The sequence below is a fragment of the Tenrec ecaudatus genome, chromosome 8 (genome assembly GCF_050624435.1).
Source record: "Tenrec ecaudatus isolate mTenEca1 chromosome 8, mTenEca1.hap1, whole genome shotgun sequence".
Classification (NCBI taxonomy): domain Eukaryota; kingdom Metazoa; phylum Chordata; class Mammalia; order Afrosoricida; family Tenrecidae; genus Tenrec; species Tenrec ecaudatus.
In genome coordinates this window covers 139,933,570-139,961,338 of record NC_134537.1, presented here as the reverse complement: position 1 = coordinate 139,961,338, position 27,769 = coordinate 139,933,570, and the positions used below count along the sequence as shown (strand labels likewise).

Genomic DNA, 27,769 nt, shown 5'->3' with positions numbered 1-27,769 from the left:
TGTGAGACTGGCCAGGGCAGCAGCAGCCCACCGGCCGAGGCGACGGATGCCAAGGGAGAGTGGACCCCTCCTCCACAGGCAGGCGAGCCCTGATCCTCGCTGCACAGGAACCACCCCCCTCCCCACCCCAGTGTGCCCCAACCCAGCTCCCCACACCACACACGAAGCACTGAGAGGAAGTTGCTTTAATCAAGGGGTGACGTCCTCCACCAGGGGGACCTCACTCACTTTTGGTGGTGGGGCCTCAGCCCACCCCCACACGCCCTGAGGCTCCTGAGGAAGCAAGGAGCAGCCAACCAGCAGATACGGGTAGAAACCAGGGGACAGGGGCATCTGGAGTGGGGGCACTGCCAAGCTGGGCGGGGAAGCTGAGCGGGGCAGCAGCAGCTGATAGCCCCGGTTCTGCCTGGGGCCGGATGAGGGCTTCGGGCACAGCAAAGCCAGGCGGTGCTCAGGAGATGAGGCGGCCGTGAAGCTGGTGCAGCTGCTCCTGGGTCAGCACCAGCCGGTGTCGCTGCCCGAGGCCCGCCGCACACGAGAAGGTCACTTTCCCCACGTAGACGGTGTCATCCCGCTGCTCCTCCTTGGCCTGTTGGGGTGGGAGGGGTGCAGGACCCCAGCTCAGCGGCTCCTTTGAGCTTGGGCATGCTGGGGTCTCTGAGCACGGAGACCAGGCAGCCCTGGGAACTGTGGTTTCGGGCTTTCCAGGCGATGGCGACCACCCCTTTCAAGTCAGACCAGTCTGTCGGACAAGGGAGCCTGCGCCCCTTACTGTGGAATCGTGAAGATGTTCACAGTGAGGACTCTGAAAGGTCCTGCCCACGTGCCCTTACCCTGAGGAAGGCTGAGGACGGGAACGTGGCAAAGTCCGTGGGGACGGTGGCTCCAGGGCGCTGAGAGACCGTCTCCTTGAAGACCTCCTCCTGAGGGGACGAGAGGCAGGGTTCACTGGGAGGACCCCACCCCCGCCCCACCCTGATCTCTGTTCTAAGAGGCCAGAGGAGCTCACGATCTGACAACGAGCCGACATCATCTTGTTCTGCTGCCACCTAAACTGAGCTCCCTAGGCAGGGCCCTGCCTCCCCTGCCAGCTCCTCCCCACGGGCCGGGGCAGCAAGCACAGACCAGGCCTGGGGACAGCGTGGGCTCATGGCCCCTGCAGGGAAGGCTCCGCAGGGAGTCCTATACGGTGGGGAAGGGCAGGGGCCGAGCTGACCTTGAGCTTCTCGATGGTGTCACTCAGGCACTTGAGCTGAGCCACCTGCTCCAGGAGCTGGGCCGACGGGCTCTTGGAAGCTACGGGGAGAAGGCTGGTGAGACAGACCCACCTGGGCATGGTAGGGCTGGGTGTGCTATCATCTCAGAGGCAGTGGTCCCTACCGGGGCTGGTGCGCGTGATGTCCACCACGTGGGTATGCGTGCTCAGCTGGTTCAACGTCTCCAGCAGCTGGCTGGTCTTGCGAAACAGCGCTCCTGATGCCACCTCAGGGTCAGGGCCCTCGTGGGCCGTGAGGGGCACCTTGGCCACACGCAGGGGAGGAAGGGACGCCAACGATGCCTTCATCTGGGCTCCCTGTTGGGAGAGAAGAGAAGTGACGGAGGGCTGGCCATCTGCCATCAGAGGACGGCACGCCCCACCCTTCTGTGGACCTCACCTTGAGGATGCTGTTCTCGTGCTGCAGCTGGGAGAGGTGCAGCCTCAGGGCGGAGATCTGCTGCAGCAGCAGGGGAGAGTCCTTCACGGGCCCCGGGCCTGACATGGACCCGGGCACTTGCCCGGGGGCTCCTGCTGTGGGACCCAAGGCCAAAGTCAACAGCTCTGGTCCCGAGGGGGAAAGCGGGCCCTCACTCTTGCCCGACTCGGCCTCCCCCACACCCACCAATTCTGCACCCCCCCACCCCCCGGGTGGGTGTCTACCTCGCTGCTGCTCTTCTGTGCTCGAGAAGCCCATGGGGAAGCAGGAAGAGGAGAGAGGAGTTAGAAGGACGGGGGCAGCGAATGCATATCATCCCAGGAGCCCCCTGCCCTGCTCATCCTACCACCTTCACCAACAAGACCCCTCCTCTGCCCACCCTTAGGGGGAGCGCAGATGCAGGGCACGAGGCGCATGGCCCTGCAGCGGGGGGGCTGTGGGGGGAGCAGCAGTGACTGGGTTTGAGGGAGGAAGCTGGTGGCCCGAGGCAGCACTGGCCCTTCTACTTCACACGCCCCTCTGCTAAGGGCAGAGTGCACTGTGGACACGCCGGGGTTCCCCCAGCAAAGAGGAAGCCAGGCTACACACAGCCCCGCCCTCGGGTTTCCCACAGCTCTGAGCCCATAGCCCCGCCTCGGTGGGCTGTAAGAACTTCTCTTGGTGGCTGCGCTCCAGACAAGGAGGCCATTCTGGCAATTCTACGAGGGGCCACAGGGCCGTCTATAGCCAGGGAAGTGCTCTGCCCCTGCCTGAGATCAAGAGACACTGGTGCTGGGCTTTCATGAGGAAAGGGGCCCAGGTGAGGCTAGCTGGCCAGACTCCCGGACAACAGGGGTGGTCCAGAGACCCGACGGGATTCATTCTGAGGCACGCAGTCTGTACTTCTGGAGGTGGGAAGGGCAAGTCAGAAAGCAAAGGACAAAGCCCTCAGTGCATGGCAGGTAGAGAGTGAGCAGGTCAAGGATCTGGGGAGAGGAAGACCAGCAGCCACCAAAGGACCAGGCCAGGAGTCCTGTCCACACCAGGCCCAGGCAAAGTCCCGAGCACAGCCCCGACTGAAACTGGGAGAGTTTGAAGAGGCAAGCGCTGGGGTCCCTGGGCCCAGGTGGAATGGAGCACAGGGAAGCCAGGGGAACCCCAGGTGGAAACGCAGAGGTAGGCAAAGGGAAGTCCAGCTGCAGACCCCCAGGGACACGGATCCCGGGTCCACTTCCCCATCATCTTGAGCTTCCCAACCAGCAGCACTGCCCTGCCATGGTCAGAGGCACAGAATGAGCCTAAGCAAGCACCTTTTGGCTGCACCCCCAGAGATGAAGGTGGGGCTGGAGGGCAGGGAGGAGGTGGCAGAAGTCAATCCGAGGGCAGGGCCTCAGGGCCACCCACTCTCCTCTAGGCCGGTGTCACCTGTCCCTCATACTCACCGCCAGCAATGCCAGAGACGAGGGTGGCGATGCCCGAGGGTGGGGCCCCGCGGAGGCCCTCGATGGTCCGCTTTGACTGGCTGTTCAGCCGCTGCTTGAGTTCCGCTTTCTCGGCCTCCAGCTGGTCGATGTCGGCCTGCAGCGCGTCCATCGTCTCTTCAAACTCTCTGTGAAGAAAGCCTGGGCTCAGCCAGCGTCCCTCCCGTACGCCCACCTGCCTGTCCCCAGCAGGGAGGGGCCGTGGCATCAGTGGCTCTGGGGGGCTGGTCAGGAGGCAGAGGCGGGTGGCTGGCTCGGGGGCGGTGCCTGACTTCTCTTTCTTGCGCAGCAGGGCCTGCGTCTCGTCCAGCCGCGTCTGCACTTTCTCGGCCCGCTCATCAGCATCCTTGGCCGCGCTGTCCAGCTTCTTCTCCAGCAGGCTGAGCCGCACGTTGGCCTCACTCAGTTCTTCTCCCTGGAAAAGAGCAGAGCACTCCAAGCTCTCTCACGTCCCCCAGGCTGGCTCAGCTGCCCAGAGCTCCCCAGAGCGCCTCCCCTTCATTCGCAACACCCCCTCAGTCCTCTTGCCGGCCCTCACTGCCCCAGCCCATTTCCTGCGCCTCCCTCTCTCTCACCTTGATTTTGAGTGACTTCTTCAGCTCCTTGATAACCGTCTCCCGATCTTCAAGCTTCAAGCCCAGCCCTTCAGCATCCGTGATCTCGGCACGAAGGGCCGCGGCCCGCAGCTCCACGGGGGGAGGCTGGGGTGGGGCAGGGTACAGAGCATGGGTGAGAGGGGAGGCTGCCAATGCTGCCCCTTTCCAGAGACTCGGCCCCAGGGCTGCTCGCTCTTGCCTCTGAGGTCAGCCAGCACTGTCCAGTCTGCCCTCCCGCTCCCCAGCGGCCTGTCCCCGGGTCTGCAGCCCACCTTGCTGGGGGGCCGCTCTGCGTCGTACTCCCCCTCCTGCATGGCCGTGGCCAGCTTGTTCATGGTGCTGATGAGGATGCTGCAGGACTGGCGCAGGCACTCGTAGGGGCTGCTGGACGGGCTCCCGTAGATCTGGAGACCCGAGGGAGGGAGGGAAGAGGGTGGTCCCAGGCACCCATGCCAACATACCCCCCCCACGTCTGCCCACCCTGGGCCCACCTGCTCATTAGCCTTGAACGCCACCTCCTCCAAGGCAGCGATAGGCAGCCCCTCGTTCTCTGCCAGCGGGGCAACGAGCTGGGCGGCAGCAGCTGCCACCTCCTGCAGCACAGCCACCACCCACGTCAGGTGCTTCCTGCCATCCAGTAGCGTGTCCGAGACCTGGTGACGGGCCAGTGTGAGGGGATGTGCCAGGCCTGCCCCCCAGCTCCCTGCCCGCCCCACGCGCAACCCTGAACCTGTGTCCCGAAGGCCAGCGCAGCTGGGATCCCGGGAGCATCCGTGCCCGGCATGCGCCTGCGGATCTTCTTGCAGAACTGGCGGATGTCACTGCACGACGTCTCCAGGTCCCGGAGCAGAAGGGCAATGTCGGACGCCTCCTGCCCACCCTACTCAGGGAACAGGAGGCAGAAGGGGCGCCCCGTCAGCATGAGAGGAAAAGGGGGGGACTGGGGAGGAGGAGAGACGAGAGATTCAAAGAAGTCTGGGCTTATCTCACTTGCAAAAAGGCGCGCAGTCGCCCCACTTCAACACTCATGCAGTCCAGGGCGCTCTGGGTGAACTGTGGACAGAAGCGCGTGGTCATCAGTCCCCAGGACAAGCCCACCGGCCCCATCCCCATCTCTAAGAAGTCCCTGTCCTCTTCTGACCCTAAGCCGAGTGGGCTCACTGGGTCCCCTGATCTGGCCTGGGTGGGCCTGCCCTGGCCTTGGTGACATCCCCATGCCCTTGGAGCCCCATCGCAACAGAGGGGCAAGCGCTGGTCCATATACTGCACCTTGATGTGGTCAGCCAGTTGCTGGGTGCAGTCCTCAGGCTGGTCAGCCAGATGGATGCTGTAGAGATGCTGAGGAGGAGGACAACGAAGCAACAGCCTTTAGGTCCTGGGAGACGGGGGAGTTCTTCCCAAACCACAACACAAGCCCTGTCTTCCTGGGGCTCTGGGGACACGAGGCCATGAGGGCCCCAGGCAGTTACACTACATGGCAAGTTCATCTAACAGCATGTCACGCCACACAGGACGCAGAGCCTGTGGGAGGCACAGTCCTGAATAGGCTGGCAACAGTCCGCTCCCCGGGCCCGCCCCAACCCCAGGGCTCTTCTCCCTTCCGGTGTGCGCAGACCTGGTAGTACTTGATGGCCTTGGTGAGCAGCTCCACATTGACGGTCTCATCCAGCTGATCCTTGTGCAAGAGCTCGATGAGGAAGTCCAGGGAGCGCTCGTGGGCACTCATCTCAGGGTAAAGCGTGCCCACCTTCTTATACACGTCCACCCCACACTGGGCGAGGGCGCTGGGGGCCAGAGAAGGGCTCTGTAAGGCCCTGGGCAGCCTAGACACAGGCACCCCCAGCACAGCCCTGGCGCGGGGTGGGGTCAGGGGACACTCACTGCTCGTAGCGATGCAGAGTGGCCTGCAGCAGGCTCAGCGAGTACACCAGCCCCGCAGCAAAGCTGAGCTGCTCCCCTGCGGCTCCTCGCAGTCCAGGCCGCTCGGAGCAGTTTTCACTAAGTTCAAACTTCTCCTGGGCCTGTTTCCGGATCAACTCTGCCTGTGGGATTCATCAAGCACCAGAGCCTTGGGACCAGAAAGCCCAGGCCTGGGGGACACAGACACAGAAATGCAGGACGCAGAGCCTAACAAGCAGGCATGGGGCTGGACACATGAGCAGAAAGACAGACTGGCTCTTCGTTGTGGAAGGACTGGCTTGGGAAAGGGAAACCAGTGTGCTTCCTAGGGGATGGGGTGGGGGGTCCAGGATCTGGGAGTGACCAGGAGGTGTGACCAGTGGCATCAAACTCTTTCCTGCCTTCAAGATGCTGCCCTGACCCCTCTCTCCCCCTCGGGGATTCCACCCTGCTAACTGCCGCCCCATAACTCCTAGCCACCAGTCAAGTGCCACGTCCTCCTCCCTATCTTCCTTCCCAGTCTAACTCACTTAGATGCCCACCTGTGCACCTGCTAAGAAGCCACCTCTCCTTCCCAGCACACATTAGCAACATGACGCACACCGGCCGTGTGTGCGTCCTCCCACTGCAAGTGGAACGTGTGGGCAGGGAGCTGAACCACTGCCTCCCAGCAGCCTCCCCGCTGCCTGTCTCAGGTTTCCAGCGAACTTGTGATGCAGCGGCCGTACCTTGCAGATGAGGCGGGGCATGAGCAGCAGTACCAGGACACAGTCATGGTCCCCACCTGGCCGCAGGAAGCTGTCGGGCATGAAGGCTGTCAGCAGGGACATGTGCCGGTTGGCCTGGGCCACCTCCATCTGCCTCAACTCCATCTCAATTGCCTGTGACATGGAGAGAGAGCAGGACTCTCAGACTAAGTGGAGAAATCCCCTGACCCACCAGTTCCCCAAATCACTTCTTAAAGCACCTCTGCCCTGAGACGCCTGACCAGGCCAGCCCATCCCTTGGCCCCTCAGACCCTCCACTCTCCCCACCTTCGCGTGGGCCTTGGTCTCAGCAAACTTGATTTTGAAGTCAAAGGTCTCTGGAGGAGGCTGCTGCTGCCTCTCCACGGATGCTTCCTGCTGGTTTGTCAGCTCCCGATTCACATCCTGGGAGTAGCGACAGCAGTGAGACGACAGCGGGGCCCCTGGGAGCCCCAAGGGTGATCGTAGTGCAGAGGAAAGGGCGGGAGGGCACCTGTAGGTGGGCAGTCAGCTGGCGGTACTTCTTGATGGTTTGCTGGTAGTCTGCAACTGTCTCCTGGGCCGCCTCCACACGCTTCTGGGCCTCCCGCACCCGGGCCCCGGCCATGTCCAGCTGTTCCCGCAGCTCCAGTTCTGTCTCGCGTGCATTCTCCTGCAGCTCATCATTCATCTCATTCATCGCTTCCTGGGGGGTCACCAGGTAGTTGGGGTAAAGAAAAGGTAGGGTCAGGGTGGCAGGACCAGGTGGGGCTACTCACCACATACACACCTTGCTCAAACCATAGGGGACACAGGTCAGTGCGCCTCTCAGCAAGACCCTGCCCACATCAGCCATGCAGACACCTGCCATCAGGGCTGGAAGCTCCTCTCTTACCAAGTCCCCGACGGTCTCCCTCAACTCCCGCACTTTCTCCTCCAGATTCAGGTTCCGGTCTGTCAGCATCTCCACCATCTCCTCGGCACCTAGCGCAGCATCCACCTGCAACATGGGAGCCGGGCGTGGAGGAAGGTGGCCAGGAAGTGTCCCACGGGAGGTGGTGCCCAGGAGGAGGCACATGGGGGGGCTCAGGGAGAGGGGCTGGGTGCCGCACCTGCTCCTTAAGCTCGTCAATGGTGCTCTCTGCCTGGCTCAGCTCCTCCTGCAGCCGTTCCCGCTGCTGCCTCACCACTTCTAACTCCTGGTTCTTTTTTTCCATGAGTTTCTGGAGCTTCACGTGCTCCTGCTTCTCCGAAGAAGAAAGGTCCCGCATCCTGGAGGGAGGAGAGATCATGTGGGGGACGCCCCAGGAGCAAAGGAGGTGAGACAGCTCCGGAGCCAAGCGGCGCAGCAGGGCCCTACCTCACCAGAGCATCCTTCAGGCGCGCATTCTGCTCCTCGAGCTGTTTCAGCTGGTAGCTGGACGCGGCCCCGTCGGAGCCTGGAGAAGACCAGGGACCCTTTCAGACCTGGTCCCGGCCCCCCAGTGGGCCCAGCTGGTCCCAGTCCTTTCCTTTACCCTTCTCTTCAATCTCGGCTTTGAGGATCTCCAGGTCAGTGGTGAGCTCATCCACACGCTCCTTCAGGGCCTCCACCTCCTGCTGCAGGGACTCGGCCCTCTCTTCAGCCATCTCCTTGTCGAGCGTGGCCATCTCGATGGCGTCTGCTGTGTCAGCCATCTCCTCCATGTACCGCTCCTTGGCCTCCAGAGCCTCCTTGGCTTCCTGGGGATGGGGTGAGGTTGGTGTGAGGCCAGGCCCAGAGAGGCACCAGCCGCCTTTCTCATGGAAGCCCCAGCTCCCGCCCCAGCTGGTGTCTTCCCTGGGCCCCTCAGCCCCACCAGTCCCTCACTCCGTCCCCAGTCTCACCTTGCGCGCCTCCTTGAGGCGCCTCTGCAGGTCCGCCTGCTGCTCCTGCATCTTGCTCTTCCATTCCTGCACCTGCTCCAGCTGGATCTTGTGCTTCTCCAGCTCTTTGAGCTTTACCTTGTCTTCTGCCCGTTTCAGGCGCAGCGTCTCTAGCTTCTCCTCCAGGTCCCGCACCTGGGCCCGCAGCCCTTCCTCCTCCTGCGAAGGGGAGGACCCCCAGTCCGTACACAGGGCGGAGCTGGAGCAAAATCTGTGCAAACACCTGCCCAGCCCCAGGGTCGGAAGCAAGTGGGATTCACACATCTGAGAGAACACAGCCCAGAACACTGGGGATCTGGATCAAGGGCAGCCTGCCGATGGTGCGAGAGCCACCTGCTGGGTCCCCTCCCTTCCTGGTCCTTTTCTGTGTGCATCTCCCCACACCTGGCAATCCCGAAATCTCAACTGAGGTCAGAGGCCCCTCTGTATCTCAGTTCTCCCTCATCCCTAGTCCCAATCCTTACCTTGGAGGGTGATGGCAGTGGGGGCGCAGCTCCAGGAGAGGTGAGGGCTGGCGTAGGGATGATGGGTGCTGCCAGTGGGGTCTGAGCTGGGGTGCTAGGCTCACTGCTGCTCAGCTCACCTGCAGATGCTGAGCCAGAGGGGCCCAGGGAGCTACTGGCCCCCGCAACCCCCGTGCTGGCTGGGCGGGCGGGCTACCAGGGAAGGCAGGGCAGACCAGAAAGAGGTGATGAAGGGAGGAGGGAGAACAGGAATGTGGCAAGAGGAGGCAGGAAGGAGGCCCCAAAGGGCAATGAGAACAGAGGGGAAAAGTGAAGGGAGGGACAGTGAAGGACAAGAGGGAGGACAGGGGGCGGGGGAGACAGATTATCAGGCACTCCTCTTGGCACTGACCCCACATTCCTCCCGCTCTGCACCCCCCTCAGAGCAGGGCCAGTGCCTGCCTCCCCACAACTCCCCTCCCTGGCCCACTTGTGATCCTTCCAGCACTTTCTGAATACGCCCAGTCCATCTTGTCGTGGGGCTGGGGGCCCTCCCCCAGAAGGGACAAGTGCCCCAATATCATTCCCAGAGAGAAAGAGGAGCTGGAGTTTGCTCCCAGCGAAGGCGGGGCTAAACTGGCCATGGGTGTGGTCAGGCTCGCTACCCTGCCGGGCCCTCCCCTCCTATGCCATGGGAGTCAGACTCCAACCATCCCTATCGGGCCTCCACAAGTACAGAGGTCAGCATGGAAGCTGTATCCCCCTTCTCTGGCCCCCCACTTTGAAAGGTCTTCCCGCCTTCTGGGACTCGAGCATTCCCTCCTCGATCAGCAGACAGATGGCCGTGAGAAGTACCGCCTCTCCACAGCCAGTCAGCAGAGCCGCCCTGCAAGGTCAGTACAGTCGACCCTCTGCCACCTCCTTCCCCCAAGACAAAGGTACTCACACCAGTCCCCAACTCCCAGACTCCACTAGAGGCTGTGGGCCAGGTGGGCGGTAGACAGGCCTGTTAGCGCTCTCTGGTCATGCAGGCGGAGCCTGCAGCTTTCCAGGGGGGCTGCCCGGCACCATGTGCCACGCACGGACACCCCACTTCTTACACAGACACCCCCCAATTCCTCACACCTTGGCACTTTACCATTTTTTCTCCATTTTGCTTCCAATCCCTGGCTGTAAACTGGTCAAAATTCCCTTCTTTGAAAGTCTGCCCCTGACCACCTCAAGTCATTTCCCCAGGATGGGTTTGTGACCATTTCCAGTACGTTTGTACTCGCGCGCGCGCACACACACTCTCACACACACACACACACACACACACACACACACACACACACACATGCTCCCGCCCTGCCCCGCCCCACCACCCAAGAGAACCCAGGAGGCAGAGTGACCGACTTTCCCTTGCTCAGACATGCGCACACTCGCGTGCATGGGCCTGCAATGCTGTGTGCACGGGGCAGGAGCTTGCCCCGAGGCTGGTTTCTCCTCACCTTGGGCCGCCGAGTGGTGGTCTGGACAGGCAACAGGAGCCAGAGGAGGAAGGGTAGTCAGGAAAAAAGAAAAGTGGCAGAAAGACACAGCAAAGGGACAGCAATGAGAGCAGAAGTGGGAACAGAAACGATGCTCCGCTTAGACACCCCTCCCACCAGCCCCGCACCTTCTCCCCAGCATGAGCTACCTTAGTCCTATTCCAGGGACCCAGGACCCCGGCTTCCTTTGGCCCCAGGCAGCCAGGCCTCACCCCTTCAGACAGACACTATGGAGCCCCAGATGGGCCGTCTCTCTGCCTGAGCCACAGGAGACCAACGGTAGCAGCTGGTGGAGATCCCCAGGGCCCAGGCCTCAGGAGCACTGGTCTCACTCCAGCCGGGGCCAGAGGCCCTCCCACAACACTCCCATGGCCTCTCCCTAGAAGCCCACATCCTGCTCACAGGGCTAAAGGCCCAGAGTGGGAGATCAAGGCCCTGGGGCACAGCAAGGCTGCTGTCCTCCCCTCCCCTCCAGCTGGTCCCCCCAACCCCATCCCACAGCAGTCCTCGTCCCTAGGGCAGAAGGCTCAGGTGTCAGGAGCATCAATACTCCATTAGCCAGAAGCCCAGAGCTCAGCAAAGTAACCCCACCCTGCTGCCTGAGAGGAGATGGGGTGGGCCGCAGCAGAGAACCGCAGGCTCTAAGCCACATCCAGCAACCACTCAGGTGGGGCTTGGGAATGGATGAGGAGCCTGACTCCCCCAGGAGGTTTCTGCTCCCCATGCCCCACCTCTCTGGCAAATGCCGGCTTCGGCTTGGACCCAGTTTCTAGGAAACAACCCCTATCCTTTCCACCCTGGACTGTCTCAGGAGTGACAGGGCTAACCCATTCTAAGGTCTCCTTTCACTGTTTGGGCGCCCCTGACACAAACACCTAAGGGGTGGGATTACACTGGGGGAAGAGCTAAGAGTCGTTTTTTAGAAAAGGTCAGGCAAGGCAGGCCTGGAAGGCAGAGCCACCTGGGCCTGCTTCCCTAGGTCCCACCACAGGAAGCTTTCCCAGGCCACTGTAGGGCACAGGCTGTCTGATCCCAAGCCTGTGAAGTCACTGAGTGCAAGCCCCGAGCTCAGACTCCGTGGCTGGGGGCCCAATCGGCCAGGGTGCAAATGCTCCTACCCAGGGCACGCTGGGATATAGACCTGGCCTCCTGTCCCCCCAACCCCACCCTCCGGCCCTGCCTTCCACCTCAGCCAGGTAGACAGACGGTAAGTCAATCAGCCCCCACCCCCCACCCCAGCAGCCGGCTGTCACCATTACCCTGGCAACCCAGCAGCAGGACCAGAGTAAGCAAGAGTACCTTTCGGGCTGTCGGTGCCTGTCTCATGATTGCAGAAAACCAAAGAAAGCAGGGAGGAGAGAGAGAAGAAGGAACAGAGGAGGATGGACAAACGCACGGAGGAAGGGCAGACGAAGGGAGGGAGGGAAAGAGACCCAACAGAGGGAAAGGCGGCGGAGATAGGAGATTAGTGCATCAGAATCCCAACACGGCAGCCTCAGCTTCCTGGCCAGCGGCTCCGCGGCCTGCCAAGGACCGCTGCTCCGATGCAGAGGCCGCGCGGGTACGTAGCCAGCCAGCCTCCAGCAGGCAACGGTGAGGCGCCCGGCCCAGTCCGCCTGCCCAGGCTGATGGCAGCCTCGGCGGCCGCAGCACCAGCTCCACCTGACGTCATGCACCCACCCTCCTCTGCTCCACGAAGGTGGAGCCACTGCTCCGCCGTCACCTAGCAACGGCCAGGGCTCTGCTGGCTCCTCCTCCTCCTCCTGATTGGACAAAACCCTGCGCAGAGTCCACCCTGCACCTCCTTCCCAAGAACAGGCTCCATAGCTCCTCATCCTCAGTCTCCCTCATCCTGGACGTCAAGAAACGGGTAGCGGCCACTCCGGTAATGGCTGGTACCCTAGGGCCTGGGCAGCACTGGGCAGGGCCACGGGGCTTCACCGCTCCATCCCCTCCCACTCCTACTCCCTTGCCGCTACCACTCCATTAGCTCTGCTTCTGTCTTGTACACACAACCACCTTCATTGTTTCTCACCCACTTGGTCTCTCAGGCACCCACACCCAAGACACCCTTCCGTGCAACATCATTGGCCCGGAGGGCCACACACGGTGATGACGCAGCCCTGGGGACATTCTCTATGGGCTAACGACAGTGGCTGACTCCTCTTCCCCAGACTGCACACAGGTTAAAGCCTGCCCCCTCAATGGCTTCTCCAAAGAACTGGGAATTTTGCAGGCTCATCTAGAATTCTTGGGGGGCTTCATTTGCTCCTGGAGTTTGCTCCCCATTCCACCTGGACTCTGAGAATGCTGTGAGAACCAGTGAAGGGAAAGACTGCAGGGAGGAGGGAAGGGGTGGGGCTGATGCTGAGCGGAAGGTGCGGTGTCCCGCCACTGTGACCCAGGCAAAGCCCCCAGGCCCGGGGTATGGCTCAGCTGGCCAGGCCAGGATCCCCACTGAGAGCCATTGCAGGTTCATGCTTGTCTCTCTTCCGGGGACTGTGGTCAGATGGGAGCCCTACCCAGGAGGCCACAATCAAGAGAAGTCACATTCCTATGAGCCTACAACAGGCCCACCATTCTTTGGGGCATTATTCTCCTTCTTACAACCCCATTTCCACTCAAAGCCACCATATGGTCTCTCCCACGGCAAGACTCCAAGTTGAGGGCCCATCACCCACTCGGGAGTCCAAAGATGCTTTCCGCGCCTCCCCCACTGCCCCCATCCTCTCCGTGCACTGCCAGATAGCGTGTGGTGGGCAGAGGAGCGGGAACTCACAGTGTCACACACACGGCACAGAACAGACATGCTCATGCAGATGGACAGACGGGACAAGGCTCAGGGCAGGGTCTGGTGTGAGGAAATGGTCAGGACAGAGACCTACCAGTTGAAAAGTATGTGTGTTGGTGGAAGGGGGGTAGGGGGCACCGGTGAGAAGCCACTTCAGGCACAGCCAGAAGAAGCTGAAGATGGGGAAGAAGGGGTAGAGTGGAAGTGGGTGGAGGCGGGCATTCCTGGCAGCATCCAGCCAAAGGAAGATACACAAAGACTCTGAGGGGTTCCCACTTAGAATCGCTCCCAACCACCTCACTTTCCCTTTCCCCAACCCCACTGTCCCGGGCCTATCCTACCGTGAGGTATAATCTAGTAAAATCTCCAGTTCAGAAAGCAGTAAAACCTGCAGTTTACAGATTAATATCCTGGGGTCTCAGACGAGGTGTCCTGGGGAAGGAGAGCTTGTTTCTCCTGAGTGCTACCTGGGCTAGGATAGGAGTTTGATGGCCCGGCACCCCTTGAAAGAACTTTGAGAGCCAAGGCTGACATTTCCTCTGACCATCCCAGCCCTGACGTCACACATGCACATACATGCGGCAGCCCAAGGTCATGCAGGACAGTTGGGGCGGGGGCTCACGGTCCCCACCCGCCCAGACACAAACAGCAGACACACCACCTTCTTAGGCTTCATCCCCCGCTGCATGGAGAATAAGTAGGAAAGGGCAGAGTTAGAGCTCAGACGTCACAATGTGCTAGCAAGCCAGACTCCAGGGTGTGGGTGCTAAGGCCAACCCAGGCACACAGAAGTGAGGGACCCTGACGAGGGTGTGCACACCCTGGCACAGAGGAGCAGAGCCTGGGTGGCACGGCAGAGGGAAGCTATGGAGAGCCCTCAAGTGTGGCCCGAAGCAGGTGGTGGGGATCCAGCTCCTTGCCACTCACTTCTCACTGTGAACAGAAGCACTCCCTCCGCCAGCTTCCACGCTAATCCCAGTCCAGACCTCTACGACCTTGGCTGTTTGGGCACCCAAATGTCAAATGCTGGCCATGCCGCTGGGATCAGAGCTATCCTTTCCATGACCCCCAGTCTAGCTTCAGTCCCATTTGACCCCGACCTTCTGGACCCTCACAGCTCCTGCCTGCTACCACCATCACACTGGCCCTCAAGCAAGTCTTACCCAAAAAAGCTTCCTTCTCAGGGTGGGGCATCAGAGAAACTGGAAACGGACGCAGTTCAGACTCCCTTGCCTAAGTCTCCCTCCTCTTCCACCTTCCCCTCCCTGTCCTTCACCATCACTGCCCACCCCCCACCCCACCCTGTCCCCCTAATCCCCCCGCTCCAAGCCACTCACCAGTTTGCTGGTCTTTCCAGCAGCAGCATCAGCCCCCTCTGTGGAAAGGAAGCAAAAACAAAGCGTATGTTTGTACGAGGAAGTCGGGAAGAAAAGCATCAAGGCTGGGGGGCAGGTCAGAAGGGACTAGGCTGTGCGGTGTTTTTGTTAGGCTCCACTGGGGCTGCACGGGAGTGGGAGAAGTCCTAGGGAGTCGTGGGTGGGGGGAGCAGCTTCAGTGGGTGGCTGTTACCTCTTTTGAGGACCTTTGAGGCGGAAGAATCGGGAGTCTCTGGAGAAGTGGTATCTGCTCCATCTTCAAACACCTGGATCTGAGGCCAAGAACAGACTATAATATACCCAGATCGAGAGCGGCTGACACAGGCCCCGCCCCAGGCCTCAGGTCAGTCTTAAAGATGGACCGCCAAACTTCCCTCCCTACACTTTCTCCCCCAACCGGAGGCTTAATGCCCACACCCAAGAGAAAAGAGGGCCGGTCTACCGGCTGCAGCACATGCAGCCCAACAGGTCCAAAAGGAGCACGCGCTCGTCCGCACACGAGCCGGGTAGGGGTACCTGGGACTGGCGCACAAAGATGCCGTGCCCTTCCTCGCAGGTGAAGTACTTCCTGCCCTGGACGGTTCCATCGTTCTTGCCCTTTGCTTCATCCAGGATCACGCCTACCCATTTGCCAGTGGCAAAGAGTGTGGCTCCTACATAGGCCACAGTGCCTCGGTGGCCTTTCCCGATCACCTCCACTCGGGAGCCCACTCGCAGAGGCCGGGCGCTTGCCTCTGAGCTCATCCTGCTGCCGCTGGGCGTCTGAAAGGAAGGCACATGCAGGCAGACACCGTTAGAGGCCAGAGGCATCCTCGTGCATGCAGAGAACACGACCAGGATCATGGACCTCAAGTGTATTCTCAGAGTGAAACGGGCCCCAAATCCCCTTGGGAAAATGTCAGTGATGTGTTGGTCCATGATTTCTTTAAACCACACTGATAAGATTTTTTTAAGAGTTTATATTTGAATTTGATCTTATACCTCAGAATTCATTGATAGATTTGCGAATGTCACCACAGGGACGCTTTCTCAGCAGCACTGCCCACAGTGAGAGTCACGAAGCTAAGGCACATAATTCCATCTCAGGCAGACCTGAGCTGAAGCCTGGCAGTCAGTGGGTGACCTGACAGCAGCCTGCTTCTCCCCCACACCCTCCACAGTCCCCAGTTTTTCCTACACTGTAACCCCTCTCTTAAGCCTCTTCCTTTCAGAGTCACACAGCTGTGCCTCTTCCAGACCTTCCAGCCAGTCCTCCCGGCCTCCCCTAGACACCACAACCACACCCCTGGGTACCTCACCACAGCCCATCCAACTCTTCTGCCTGAGTTCTGTTCTGACAACTCTCTACCTGCTAGATCTGGAGATCCCTTCCCGAGGCTGTGTTGCTTTAAGAGGTAAAAACAAAAGCGAGGTAAATCAGGTACCTCTGGTACCAGCACTCTGTGCCCCACATTCTGGCCCCCGGTCCAAATAGATGGCTTGTGATAAACAAACAAGGAGCCCCAACACTGCCCTTGGGTCTCCGCTTCCGACATCTCTGTGATAACAGGACACGGCATGGATCTAGGACCCAGACAGGCCGTGGGTGAGAAGAACATCACACCTAGCTCAATTTTAGTAATAGCAGCTCCCAAAACCAGGGCCCTGCGGCAAACAGATGAATAAGGCGTGAAGAAGTGACCCCATGGTCCTAAACACCCCACAGGGCTCTTGCTGGGGCCTCAATTCAGCTTCAGAAGGAAGCTGTGTCAGAGGCAGGGGAGAGGCAAGCTCCCTTCAGCCCTAACTCCTGTCCCCCAACGCGCTCATCCAGGGAGGGGTACACACAGTTCCCATTGGGCTCTGGACCCCAAACCATAACTGGGACAGCGGCGTGGCTCTCATGGACAATAAAAAGAATGGGCAGTGATAGCAGGGCTGGTCCCAGAGTCCAAGACACCCCCCCTCCCACTCCCTACCTCCCAACCCCTCTGAGCCTCATACAACCAGGTAGAAACAACAGTGGGGACAGATTCAGGCTCAGCCAGAAGAGAGAGAAAGAGAAAGCAAATGACAACAAAGACACTCTACAGAAAAGCCATTCTGACCCATAGCCCCATTCCAAGTCCCTAAGATTGCCCACCCACCCCACCATCAGGAACCCCTGGCCTGAGGGCCAATTAGAGTCAAAGGCCAGGTTAGCCAGTCCCCACTTTGGTCCAACTCTGTCCAGCCTCACCCCTTCAGGGCTCCCAGGGCTCCTGAGAAACCCTGGGCTGAGTGCCCCAGCCTGCCTCCCCAACCCCCACGGCGAGGATGCTCACAGGCTTCCAGGGCCTCACCAGCGACCCTGCCTGGTCCAGCCCTGACCAAGGCCACTTACCCGGCTGTACACGTGCCTCTTGCTCTGGGCCATGTTGCTCACCTGGCTCCTGCCCCCTCCCCCAGCAGGCCAGGGAGAGAGAGAAAAGGCAGAAACCTAGGGAGGAGGGTCAGGGCTCCAGGCCGTCAGGGGAGGACACGGGAGCCGCCAGGCCCAGCCCCCACCAGTCCATGGGATCCCTAGGTGGCCCCTGGGGCTGGGGCCTGGGCTGAGGAGCAGGTCCCTTTGGTGGCTGGAAGATTACTGAACCCAGAGACAGCGAATCCTGCTTGCCAGCTGAGGAGTCTCACTCTGCGCTAGTGCTGCTCCAGACTTGTCAGGGACAGTGCCCGCCTCTGGGTCCTAGTGCCCCCCACATTCACTTGGGTCAGACAAGAGGAGCTGGGCCCAAGGGCTAAGCCCACACCACAGACCCTCAGCACTGACCCCTAGAGTACACTGCCCTAGGGCTGGACGCACAGCTCTGACGGCCCCTCCACCCCACACCATCACCCCATACCGCCCCTCGCCCCAGAGTCAGGCCTCAACAGGCCCAGGAGCATCAAGTGACACCAGGAAGCCATCAGCTAGCTTACCTTGGGACTCTACATAGCCAAGATGGGGGTGTCTCGTGCGGTTCTGGCGTTTGCGCTTTCCCTCCCCATCTCTAAAGAGACTCAGCCCCTAAATCTATGTGCTTAGGAGCCAGAGTTCACTCTCACCCTGGGCTCAGCCCAGGCCTGACCCAGCGAGGGGAGAGGTCGTAATGAAGGGAGTCCTGCACAGGGCTAAATGAGTCCACTGCCCTGGACCCCCTGCTGCCAAAGGCATCTCAATCTCACAATCCCTCTTCCTCTAAGGGCCCTGGGGATTGCATTCAACTGATGAGTCCAGACAGAGAGCCCCACTTTTTCCTGCAGCCCAAGGCCCAGTCCACTGCAGTCCCTGCCCCAACACTGAGATTGCAGGTTTTCTGTATTTCATAAAATTTCTTTATTAACCATATATTAATTTTGTAATTCATTTTAAAATTAAAAGATCATTTTATTCAGGGCTCTTACAGTTCTTATAACAATTCATACATCAATTGTATCAAGCACGTTTGTACATATGTTGCCATCATTATTTTTATTAATTTTTTAAATATCAAAGGCTAAGCATTCCAGGGAGAGATATTATAAAGATCCCACTTTATTCACTGATCTGTCTATCTTTTATTAATTTACATGCCAGGGGCTAGGACCCAATAGACCAGGGCCCTTGCCCGTAAGTGGACAGCATTCAGACCCCCAAGCCCAGGGATACCCATCCGGCAAGACAATGACTTCCCTATACACCTCCTATCTAAGGCTGGCTAGCTAGTCCCAGAGCAGCCAGATGTCTGTGCCTAAAACCCTTCCCACATGCTCAATCTTGGCCAGACACCTAAGAAATGGTCTCTCTCCTCTACTGCAAAATCTCCTTGCTGCCTTCTTCTTCCTTCTTTGCCATCATCTGAGGGCAGGACCAGTATCCTAAACCTCTAGCCCCAGTTGAATGGGCAAGACCCTGGTAGCCTGGACCTTACAAGGGAACCTTAAAAACAGCATCTTCCAAAGCAAAGGTAAGGGTGTCGGTTCTAGACTCAGGCTGTTTATGTCCATCCCTAGCTTCTACACTTAGCAGCTACAGCAACTTACAGAACATCTCTGTGCCTCAACTTTGACACCTGTCCTCTGGGAACAGTCTAAGTAGATACCCCAGATATTTGCTATAATTAGCATCAACTGAGCTAATCCATTTAAAACAATTAGGACCAAAACAAACAAACAAACAAACAAACAAACCAGAAACCCATTGCTGCAGTCAATTCCAACTCACAGCAACCCTACGGGCTGAGGAACACTCTCCCAGAGGGTTTCCAAGGCTGGAAAATGTATGGAGACAGACGGTCCTCTCTCCTCCTGTGGAGCGGCTGATCGTCCGTTTGCAGCCGGGCTCTTAACCACTGCGCCATCAGGGCTCCTACACTTAGGGCCCAAACCAAGAAATCCCACTGCCAGCAATTCAATTCCAACTCCTAACGATCCTACAGGGCAGAGTAGACTGACTCGGGCTCCCAAGACTGTAAATTTCCACGAAGGCAGACGGGCTACCTCATTCTTCTCCTAAGGAGCAGAGATGGGTGTGAACCAGCCTTCCCGTGAGCTGTGCATTCCTTAACTCAAGGCACCACCAAGGCTCCTGCTGACACCTGGAACCAAACTCACTGCCATCGGATCGATTCTGACCCCTAGAGACCCTGTAAGTAGAACACAACTGCCCCTGTGGGTTTCTGAGGCTGTGCTGACAGGAGTAGAAAGCCTCATCTTTCTCCTGAGGCATGGCTGGTGGATCCAGTGGACTCTAGCTGCCGGCCTTGTGGTAGCAGGCCAACGAGAAAGCCACTATGCTGCCAACGCTCAATGAAAGTTAGGCAACAACATCCTCCTCCTCCTCACCAGAGCTGGACATCACAATCCCCCCATGAGAGAGGAAAGGAGGCTGGGGGAACGGAGAGGCTTCCTCCAAGTTACATGGACAGTAAGGAAAGGAGCCACAACTGGAACCACCACCGGAACGGGAGTCCTCCGTGCTTTCTCTGCTCCGTCACTTCACACACCACTGGGCTACGGCCCGGCGTGCCTCCAGTCCACGCCATCCCCGAGCTTTCCAAAGTGCTCAGAACTCACAACAGGCAGATGCACTCTCCAGGATACACAGCCTGGGAGGCTGTTTTATGGCCTATAAAGTGGGAGGAATAGCTGCCATCTCCACAGTGGTGTTGTAACATTCAAAAGAGCGCGCGTATGTAAAAGTGCTTGGTCAAAAGAACAGAAGCTGTAGAAGCACAAAGATCACTATCTGACACAGTACTAGATGGCAGGTGTGTCTTCAAAATGAAATGTCCAGACCAGAAACAAGAAGTTGGAGGCATGAGAAAGGTGAGCTAGAAAGGAGTACTTAGCTGCTCAAAGTTACGGGCTACGTTTTGGATGCAAGGAGAGAAAAGACTGCAAAACACGGAATGCATTGTGAACTCTGTATGAGCAGTGGCAGAGATGCCTTTGCTTGATGAGGGACTATAAAGACCATTAGTCTATGAAGCTCTAAGGTTTCTGAAACCACAAATGTTTCTTGGACGAAAGAATGGGTGAGTAGGTGAGCCAAAAGATACACTGAAGAGTTTGCAAGCCTGGGCACTGGAAGAACGATGACTGCATGCAAACGATTTGTGAGGAGAGAAAAGAAGTTCTGTTTGTAGGGCCATCTCTGGGGCAACATTTCACTGGGTACACTAGCACGTGTAAGTCCCAGCCTCTTTCAAAGAGGAACTATGATGCAGACAACACATATTCTATCCTCTCCACCACACAGATGATAAAACGGAGTCTCAGAAGCTGGGTGAGCCTGCCCAGGCCTCAGGGTGGACCACGGCAGGGGCACATCTAATGCACAGGTGGCTGCTCCTTCCCCAGCACCTTGGGCTCCAGCAGTGTCACATCAGACCTGCTGGAGCTACTCAAGCCCTCAGTACGACACGAGACAGATACGACCTGGATTTCTAATCCAATTTCCTCCCTTCATGATATTTGATGATATACATTTTAATGAGATTACATAGTTCCAAAAGGCCGATAAAAATTGGAAGGTCGAAGTGGAGAATCTGCGTGGCTGTGGAGGCCATTTCAGACAAGGACAAGGGCAGGAATCGGTTGCTGGGAACAAAGACGGCCTGAGAAGGAGAGCCTTAGTCCCCACTGGCACCCAGCCTGCACCTGTCCTGCTCTGCCTTGATGGACACCTAGTATCCTTTGATCCCTAGACCTTCCCTGGTCTCTCTCATTGAACCTTGAACCCAATTCTTTGTTCTTCCGGATCCCTCTCCTACAGGAGCTCTCCGGAAGCCAGGCTGGATTCAGCTGCATTAGGCAGAAGAGCCTGGGCAGTGCCCTGGTGAGGTGCGTGGCTGCTAACTGGAAGGTCAGCAATTCCAACCCACCCAGCTTCTCAGAGAGAAAGGACCTCCCAGGAAGATGACAGCCCAGGACGACCTATGGAGGCCATTGTACTGTGTCTGTCATGTGGGGTCACCATGAGTGCCACTCAGCTGACGGCACCTAACCACAGGGCTGCATACATGGTCACGGGGTACCAAGGGACACGGACCTGCAAGCACTCTTTAATTAGCGGGGATGGCAAGACCCAGAGAGTCTTCAGATGGAGGCAAAATTGCACACATCTTAAAGCTCTAGGAAAGAGGTGAGTAAGGACGCAGAGTGCTCCGGGAGCCAGGAAAGGAGAGCCTGCTTACTGAGAGGCTTGGTGACTGGAAGGAGGGAAGCCTGGCTTTCAGATGCTCACAGGAACCTGGACAAAAGGCACACTGAATCCCTGTTCCCAGGCCCGACTCCTGTGTCTGCCTTACGAGGAGCGCCCTTGCTCAGTGAACCCTAAATGATGCCGTCCACTTCTTCACTCCCAGAAATGTCCGCAACCCACTCCCCATCTGTACACAACTCAAAACTTGGAACAGAAACAATGAGATGATTTATTACCCCCGCCCAAAGGGCCCCCTCTTCCCCAAACACCCAGTGACTTCCCGCCCAGATCTTCAAGAGTCAGACAGGGAAGGCACAAAAGGGGTCTCCATGCCCTCCCTCCATACAGGCACTTTTGCAAAGAGGCAAGGGGCACACAGCCCTATGTTCCAGAATCGTACCCACTGTTGTGCCAGCAGGAGTTCCACTGAACAGCCAGACTCAGGTTGTGCTGGTTCCTACCCCAGAATCAACCAGCAAGTCCTGGCACTAGGACCCTGCAGACGGGGATCCCTGAGCCTGCGCTCTAAAGGGGGAGATGCACCATTTCACAACTTCAGCAAAAGCCAAAGCAGCCAGAAAGCATGGCCACCTTGGCTCTGCAGGGCCCTGCCTTTTGGGCAGCTTACCAGCCACTCCCCAGAAGCAGAGAGTGCCGTCTTTTCTCCTCTTCAACCTACGTCATCATCTGATCGTAACGGAAATCAATCTCAAGTCACCACGCAAAGGCGTATCCATGGCAACCTCCAGAGGAAGGACACAGAGATGATGCTCCAGTGGCTGCAGCAGGAAAAGGTAAGCCTGTTTCCCTTCCATCCACACCATCCCATCACGCTCCCTTTCCCTCACAGCAGGTGTGCGCCATCCCCCCAAATCCTACCTAGCACAGCAAAGATGGGTGTCGACTTAATAGCCATTATGATTATGTTATGTAAGCTTATAGGTCGGCCTAGCCTTTCCATGGAGAAGTAGGGGCCAGCCTCTCTCTCTTCCTGGGTGGTGGGATGGGAATAATGTTTCTGCTGTTATTACTATTCACAGTTTCAGGCCAGCAGAACCTGACAACTTTCTAACTGCCAGGGTGCTCATTCCAGAGGTCCCACCACCCTGCCTACCACACTGTTACCAGGCCCACCAACGGGTATGACGAGGCCCACTTCGTAGCGGCCCTCGCCTCCAGGCCTTTAAAGCCCAGCAACTGGGATCTGGGGTTAAACTGAGAGTCCTAAATCTACGTGAGCCTGCATGTGTGGTTTCCTCCGGCACAACATCAAGGTAACAGCACTACCTTTCCCACACGGGTTGTTGTGGAAACCATGTGGGGAAACAGCACCTAGGACAGTGTCCAGCAGGCAGTGCTCCATCTGTCAGTCTTTACAGAGAGGGAAGGATGGAGGACGGCTACTAAACACTTCGGTGCTTCTCGCAGGGCTGCCCTTCCCTTCCTCTCAGCAGCTGTTCCAGGTTTCCTTTACCAATCTCGCATCCCTGCCCCTGCCCCTGCCCACTCCTGACCTCCCCGGCCAACAGATGGCTTTGTGGAGAAAGGAAACTGAGCCTAGCAGGTAAGAAATCTTTTGTAAATGCATATATACCTGCACCGGCCATTGTCTCTTTCTTCCTACTTCGAGTTCCTTGTCCCCCTTCTTCTCAAGACGAACCCTGCCCCCTCCTCCCTCCTCTGAGGACCTGATTTAGTCATCATGTTATCCTTGTGCCTGTGGTTGTCCCTACTCTAGTGGCTCCTACTAGACTTAACACCAACGCTTCAAGACTCTTGTCTTAGGACAAAACTGTCTCTTGACCCTGCTAGTCCCTCCCCATGCTGCTTGGAAACAGGCACACCATCCAGCTTCAAACGATTGCCCCACTCTACTCTGGTTCCGAGTCCCACCAAGCACTGAAGCTCTGGTAACCAGTCCTGCTGACCGGATGTTCTCTCTGCCCAGTCAGTCAGTCTCAGGGGGCTTTTCCCAAGCTCATCTTCCATGATCTCCCTGCTGCAACTGCCGATGCTGACCCCACCCTCCGAAAACCGCTGGGAATGCACTCGCCTCCTAGTTTCCTGGACACCCCCTCCCTTACCTTGTGCCCCAATCCTGGCGCCCACAGTCTCCTATAAGCATGTGGTGGAGTGCCCATCCATTCCCACAGCTTCAACTACCACCTAGACCTACTGCCCCTAGATGAGACCCTCCCCTTCTAAGCCTCAGACCACTTCCATCCACCATGGGCCACAGACACCTCCAGTTCAGAATGACTCAAAACATGGTTGGTTTCTTCTCCCTGAAAAACACCCCTCTTTGCTACCACCAGCTCCCCCAAATAGAACACTGCGTTATCCCCAACAATTCCCCCCTCTTGTCTTCTAAATTAGTCATTGAGATAGGTTAATTCTTTCTCTGCGGTTTTTCTTAAGACTCGGCCCTTCCTCTCTAACCCACTGTCATAAATTGAAACTCAATCTTGACCCACTCTGAGGCGAGAGTCCCTGATGGCCCTGATGGGGATGTCCTTCACCAATCCACTCTTATACGCAGCATCCCCAAACACAAACCTACTGCCTCCCTTCTTAAAAGCTTCCAGAAGCTTCCCTGCCCATAGCACTGAATCTTCTAGGATATGTTAATTATATCCCAATAAAGCTATTTTTAAAAATCGCATCTTCTAGCACAGCTGTAAATACAGCCATTTAAAACCTAGCCTTATTATGAACCCAGCCTCATCAATCCCCTCCCCCTGAATCCCAACGTCCTCTTATAATACTCTAACCACTTGGATCTACTTACTTTACCCCTCATGCCGCTGCAAATGCTGCACACATCACTAGCCGGGGCCATTCTCCTTCCCCATCCTTGAAGACTCAACTCAATGATGACATCGTTCCTGGACATGCCCCTGCCTTTTCCATGCAGAGCTGCTCACGCACACCTCAGCACTCACATCGCACTTTGCAGCACGGCACGGCGATGCCTTGTTTGATTTCAAGGAGGCGAGGGGGCTTCAAATGTTACGGAAGAGATTTCATTATGTTTTCATTCCATTTCCCACGCATTTTTTGAAGCCCCCTTATACTGTTGCTCTATCCCACACTGAATTCCTCCAGGACAGCAGTTTTTAATCTACCTCAGTTTCCTCAACATTGAACACAAGGCTTTGCACAGAGAAGGCACTCAAAGTGGAGCAAATGCCTGATTCAACGTGAGACTCGGGCTGCAAATGGGCTGAGGCCTTTCGCAGAGTGCAGTTTTACCCTTAGAAGTTCAGCAACGTGTTTGTTTTTAACTGTCACCTATAACTAACATGTGATGCACATCAAGTTCCCTTCTCTACTGCCAGCCTTTTTATACATCACAGGCAAGCAGATACAGGCTCTACTTGTCCATATACTCACTGCCCCAGATCTCTTACTGACATACCACTATACCCACGACCATCAAGCTGATTCTACCCGTTAGCACAGGGGAAACTGTTCCAAAGGCTTTCTGAGCTTTTAAAGCATTATAGGAGCAGACAGCCTCCGTTTTCTCTCTCAGAGCTGCTGGTGGGTTTGAGCCATCAACCTTTGAGTTAGCAGCCCCATGTTTAACTTACTGTACTACGATATGAAAACTCCTTTCATGGCCACTCTTAAACAAACAAATGCATTGCCATCAAGTTCATCTGACTCATAGAACTGCCCTCGTAAGCTTTCTGAGGCTGCAAGGCTTTAAGGAAACAGTGTCACATCTTTCTCCGCGAGTGGCTGGTGGGGACAAGCTGATCACCTTTCCATCAGGACTCCAACACTTAGCCCACAGAACCACCAGGGCTCCTTTGTGGTCATGCCATTCTTCATATTAGCATTATTGCCCAGCACCTAGTGAGCACCCAGCAAGTCCCTCCACACTGTGACATTAAGCTTATCTTCTACTCCTCTCCCGGGACACTGACCTTGGCTACCTCAAGCACATACCCCAGGCTCTGACATGCAGTCTCTTCCTGTACCACTTCAGCTGCTCAGGGCACCCTCCCTAGTCGACCAGCCTTTAAGTCCAACTACAACCCCACTATAACTTGGAGGACAAGAACTGCATTCAAAATCCTACCTATTTGAGACAATATCATGGTACAATTAAAGGCAATTCAGTTTAGAGAAAACTTGGTAGGAATCACAGTCCAATACTTTTAAAAGTCAACTGTTTGGAGACAGATTAAACTCTCCCTCCTCCTCGGTTGCTCCCCCACCCCCATGTGATTCTAACAACCTAATACCAACAGAATGGAAGTTGCAGAGAGCTGTATTTCAGCCAACAAGAACTTCCTTCCTGAGTCATCCCAAGATGGAATGGGTTGCTTTACCCAAATTAATATTACATACCCCATTGACGAAAATGTTCAAGCCCAAATGGGCCATTTGGCAAGGGCACTGTAAATGGAATTCAGGATTCCTCCAAGGTTGATGGGCCTAAACTAGACTTTTCTATCTGAAAGGAACCTTAAGGTCTTCTAGTCCAGCCCCCTTTTTTTACAGGCCTGGAGGGGTGAAGTGACTCACCAGAGGCAACACACTACATTCAGGAGAGCTGGTCACCGACAACAGAAGTCTGTAACACTCTCCAGTGATCCACACCCTTTGTCACTGACTCCAAGCGTGATCCCCAGGCCAGCTGCATTGCCGTCGCCCATCGGACGCTACATTTTAACATCGTCAGGTGTGCACACCACTGAACCCAAACTCAGGTTCCAAACATATTGATGCAAAAAAGGCGGGGGGGGGGGTTGGCTTGATTTTTTAAAAATTGTTATTATCTTCTTAACACCCTGTGGCTCAGGCTTTGGCAGTAGTTACACTAGGTAAGGAGTGGCCATCTCTTTCTGGCCCGGAGCCTTCTGACTGCTTAGAAGATCGGACAGGTAAGCTTGCTACAGGGGCTTCCTACTCGCCTGTCGGCAGTAAGTGATGCTGGATTTCCAAATCACTGACTCTTCCCCCAGCGGCGCCCCTCATCTGTGCAAATTAGCAGGGGCTCTGGCGAATGGGGAGAGATGATAAGGTGACTTCTCAGGGGTCCTTCTAAGGCGGATCCCAGGGGTGGAGCACGCCAACACGGCAAACCCTCAACCAGGCTCCCATGCCTGAATTCTTCTTTTTTTTCCTGCCCCGTCTGATAAACTTTTCAACCATGTGTCCACAGGAACCCCGTGGCCCCATAAGTGCTCAGGGGGTGCTTTGGACGCTCCCAGGCAAGGAAGGAGACCCTAGCAGCCCCCCCGAGGAATGCGGCGGCGCAGGCACTCTGACCCCGGGCGAACCGGGCCGAGCTCAGGTGGGTCGGGCGCGCCGCGGGTGAAACGCTCGGGAGGAATCCCTAGGTCTGAGCGGGAGCCACCTGGCCGCGGCCCACCCGGGCCGGCCCTGCCCCGCACACGGGACTCCGAGGAGTTCCCCAGGCCCACGCCGAGCCTCCCGCCGGGACCGCACCAGGGCCCAGGGCGCGGAAGAGGAGACGGTTGGCAGGGTCGCCGCCTCAGTACCTGTCCTGCCTGCCAGGGGCTCCGCGCCGGGCTCCAGCCCCACCGGCGACCGACGCCCCGGACTCCGCGGCCCCGCCTCGCCGGCCCCGCCCGCCTGGGCTGCCCGGCGCGCCGCCAGACCCCGCCAGGCCCACCCCAGAACCTTCACCCCTGAGGCTCAGAGAAGCTCCGGATCCCGGACACACGACCGTTTTCCCCGCAGGCTGGCCCGGCCTGAGAAGTGCGCGCCGAGCGCGGCAGAGGAGACATCGATCAGGCACAAAGTTGGACACCTGGGGCGGGATATGCGCATGCGCAGTGTACGCCGGACGGCGATGAGGACCGCTGGAGAGGTGGGTTGTGGCGAGCGCCCTCTATCGGCGGAGAGAAAACAGTGCAAAAGCACCGAAGGACGCCTTTCCTGCGGAAGCCCGCCAAAGGGCTGGTTCCCCCAGAGCGTGGCTAGCATTTTGAATACTAAACTGTAACTAAAGCAGTAGTGATCAACTGTATCCCGTCGGTTAGCTGGTGGGAAAATAAATGTTGCTGCTGCTCAATCTCATTCATCAAGTGGAGAAAGAGGAATTCTCATGCACCGTTGATAGATTGTAAAAATAACGCAAATTTACACCATGGCATTTTCTTTTTAATTAAAAATAAATAAACGTGAAAATTTCTTGACATAATGTGCCCATTTCCAATAATATAGTTTGAGGAAATCAACAATTATGCAAAGGTTGTTTTTTTCTTATCGTACAAGGATGTTGGAAGAGCTGGGGGTTGATAAACGGTTGAATCTTCACTGCAATTTTCAAGCTGCATAAGGTCGTAGGCTGATTACTCAACTTCTCTCTATGAGAATATTACGGGTGATGCCTATTGCATTCGATTTTAGGAGGATTAGGAAAAGCAATCCACGAAAAATCTCTGGATTTTAGCTATTGTACTGGTAATGTACCTATTGAACTACTGCAGTTAGTGTCTGATTAAAAATACCTATAAAATCCATAAAGTTAAAGAGGAGGCTCTGTGGGTGAAAGGGTAAGTAGGCAACTTCTACACCATTGCCTCTCCCCCACCTTTAAAATTTTTTACCTAAATATTTCTAATTCCTATGAATCAACAACGCATTTACATGGTTGAAAAAAAATCAAAATAGAAAAAAATATCCCCT

General features: G+C 57.0%; 1 protein-coding gene and 1 long non-coding RNA gene across 5 annotated transcripts; one reads left to right on the top strand and one right to left on the bottom strand.

Annotated features, from left to right (window-relative positions):
- Positions 1-170: 170 nt before the first annotated feature.
- Positions 171-26,865, bottom strand: DCTN1 (dynactin subunit 1). Of its 4 annotated transcripts, none has more exons than XM_075556919.1 (28): positions 26,617-26,865; positions 14,935-15,180; positions 14,612-14,690; positions 14,380-14,417; positions 8,744-8,935; positions 8,241-8,438; positions 7,892-8,096; positions 7,735-7,813; positions 7,487-7,646; positions 7,270-7,374; positions 6,889-7,080; positions 6,684-6,800; positions 6,378-6,530; positions 5,632-5,792; positions 5,366-5,534; positions 5,020-5,088; positions 4,741-4,803; positions 4,481-4,630; positions 4,242-4,403; positions 4,023-4,154; positions 3,730-3,855; positions 3,427-3,569; positions 3,116-3,282; positions 1,656-1,789; positions 1,381-1,573; positions 1,217-1,296; positions 834-923; positions 171-589 (listed from the first exon to the last, which is right to left on the bottom strand). In XM_075556919.1, the coding sequence occupies exons 2-28, from the start codon at positions 15,160-15,162 to the stop codon at positions 452-454; spliced, it is 3,723 nt and encodes a 1,240-aa protein (XP_075413034.1). In that variant the 5' UTR covers positions 15,163-15,180; positions 26,617-26,865; the 3' UTR covers positions 171-451. The 4 variants fall into 4 exon arrangements, with proteins under 4 accessions (XP_075413034.1, XP_075413035.1, XP_075413033.1 ...); XM_075556920.1 differs by lacking the exon at positions 26,617-26,865 and adding an exon at positions 21,729-21,855; XM_075556918.1 differs by lacking the exon at positions 26,617-26,865 and adding an exon at positions 16,781-16,997 and having other exon boundaries at positions 1,656-1,786.
- LOC142455232 (uncharacterized) lies at positions 25,585-27,275 on the top strand. The gene is made up of 3 exons (XR_012785757.1): positions 25,585-25,793; positions 26,277-26,408; positions 26,819-27,275. It is a non-coding gene; the product is annotated as an uncharacterized LOC142455232 (long non-coding RNA).
- The last annotated feature ends 494 nt before the right edge of the window (positions 27,276-27,769 follow it).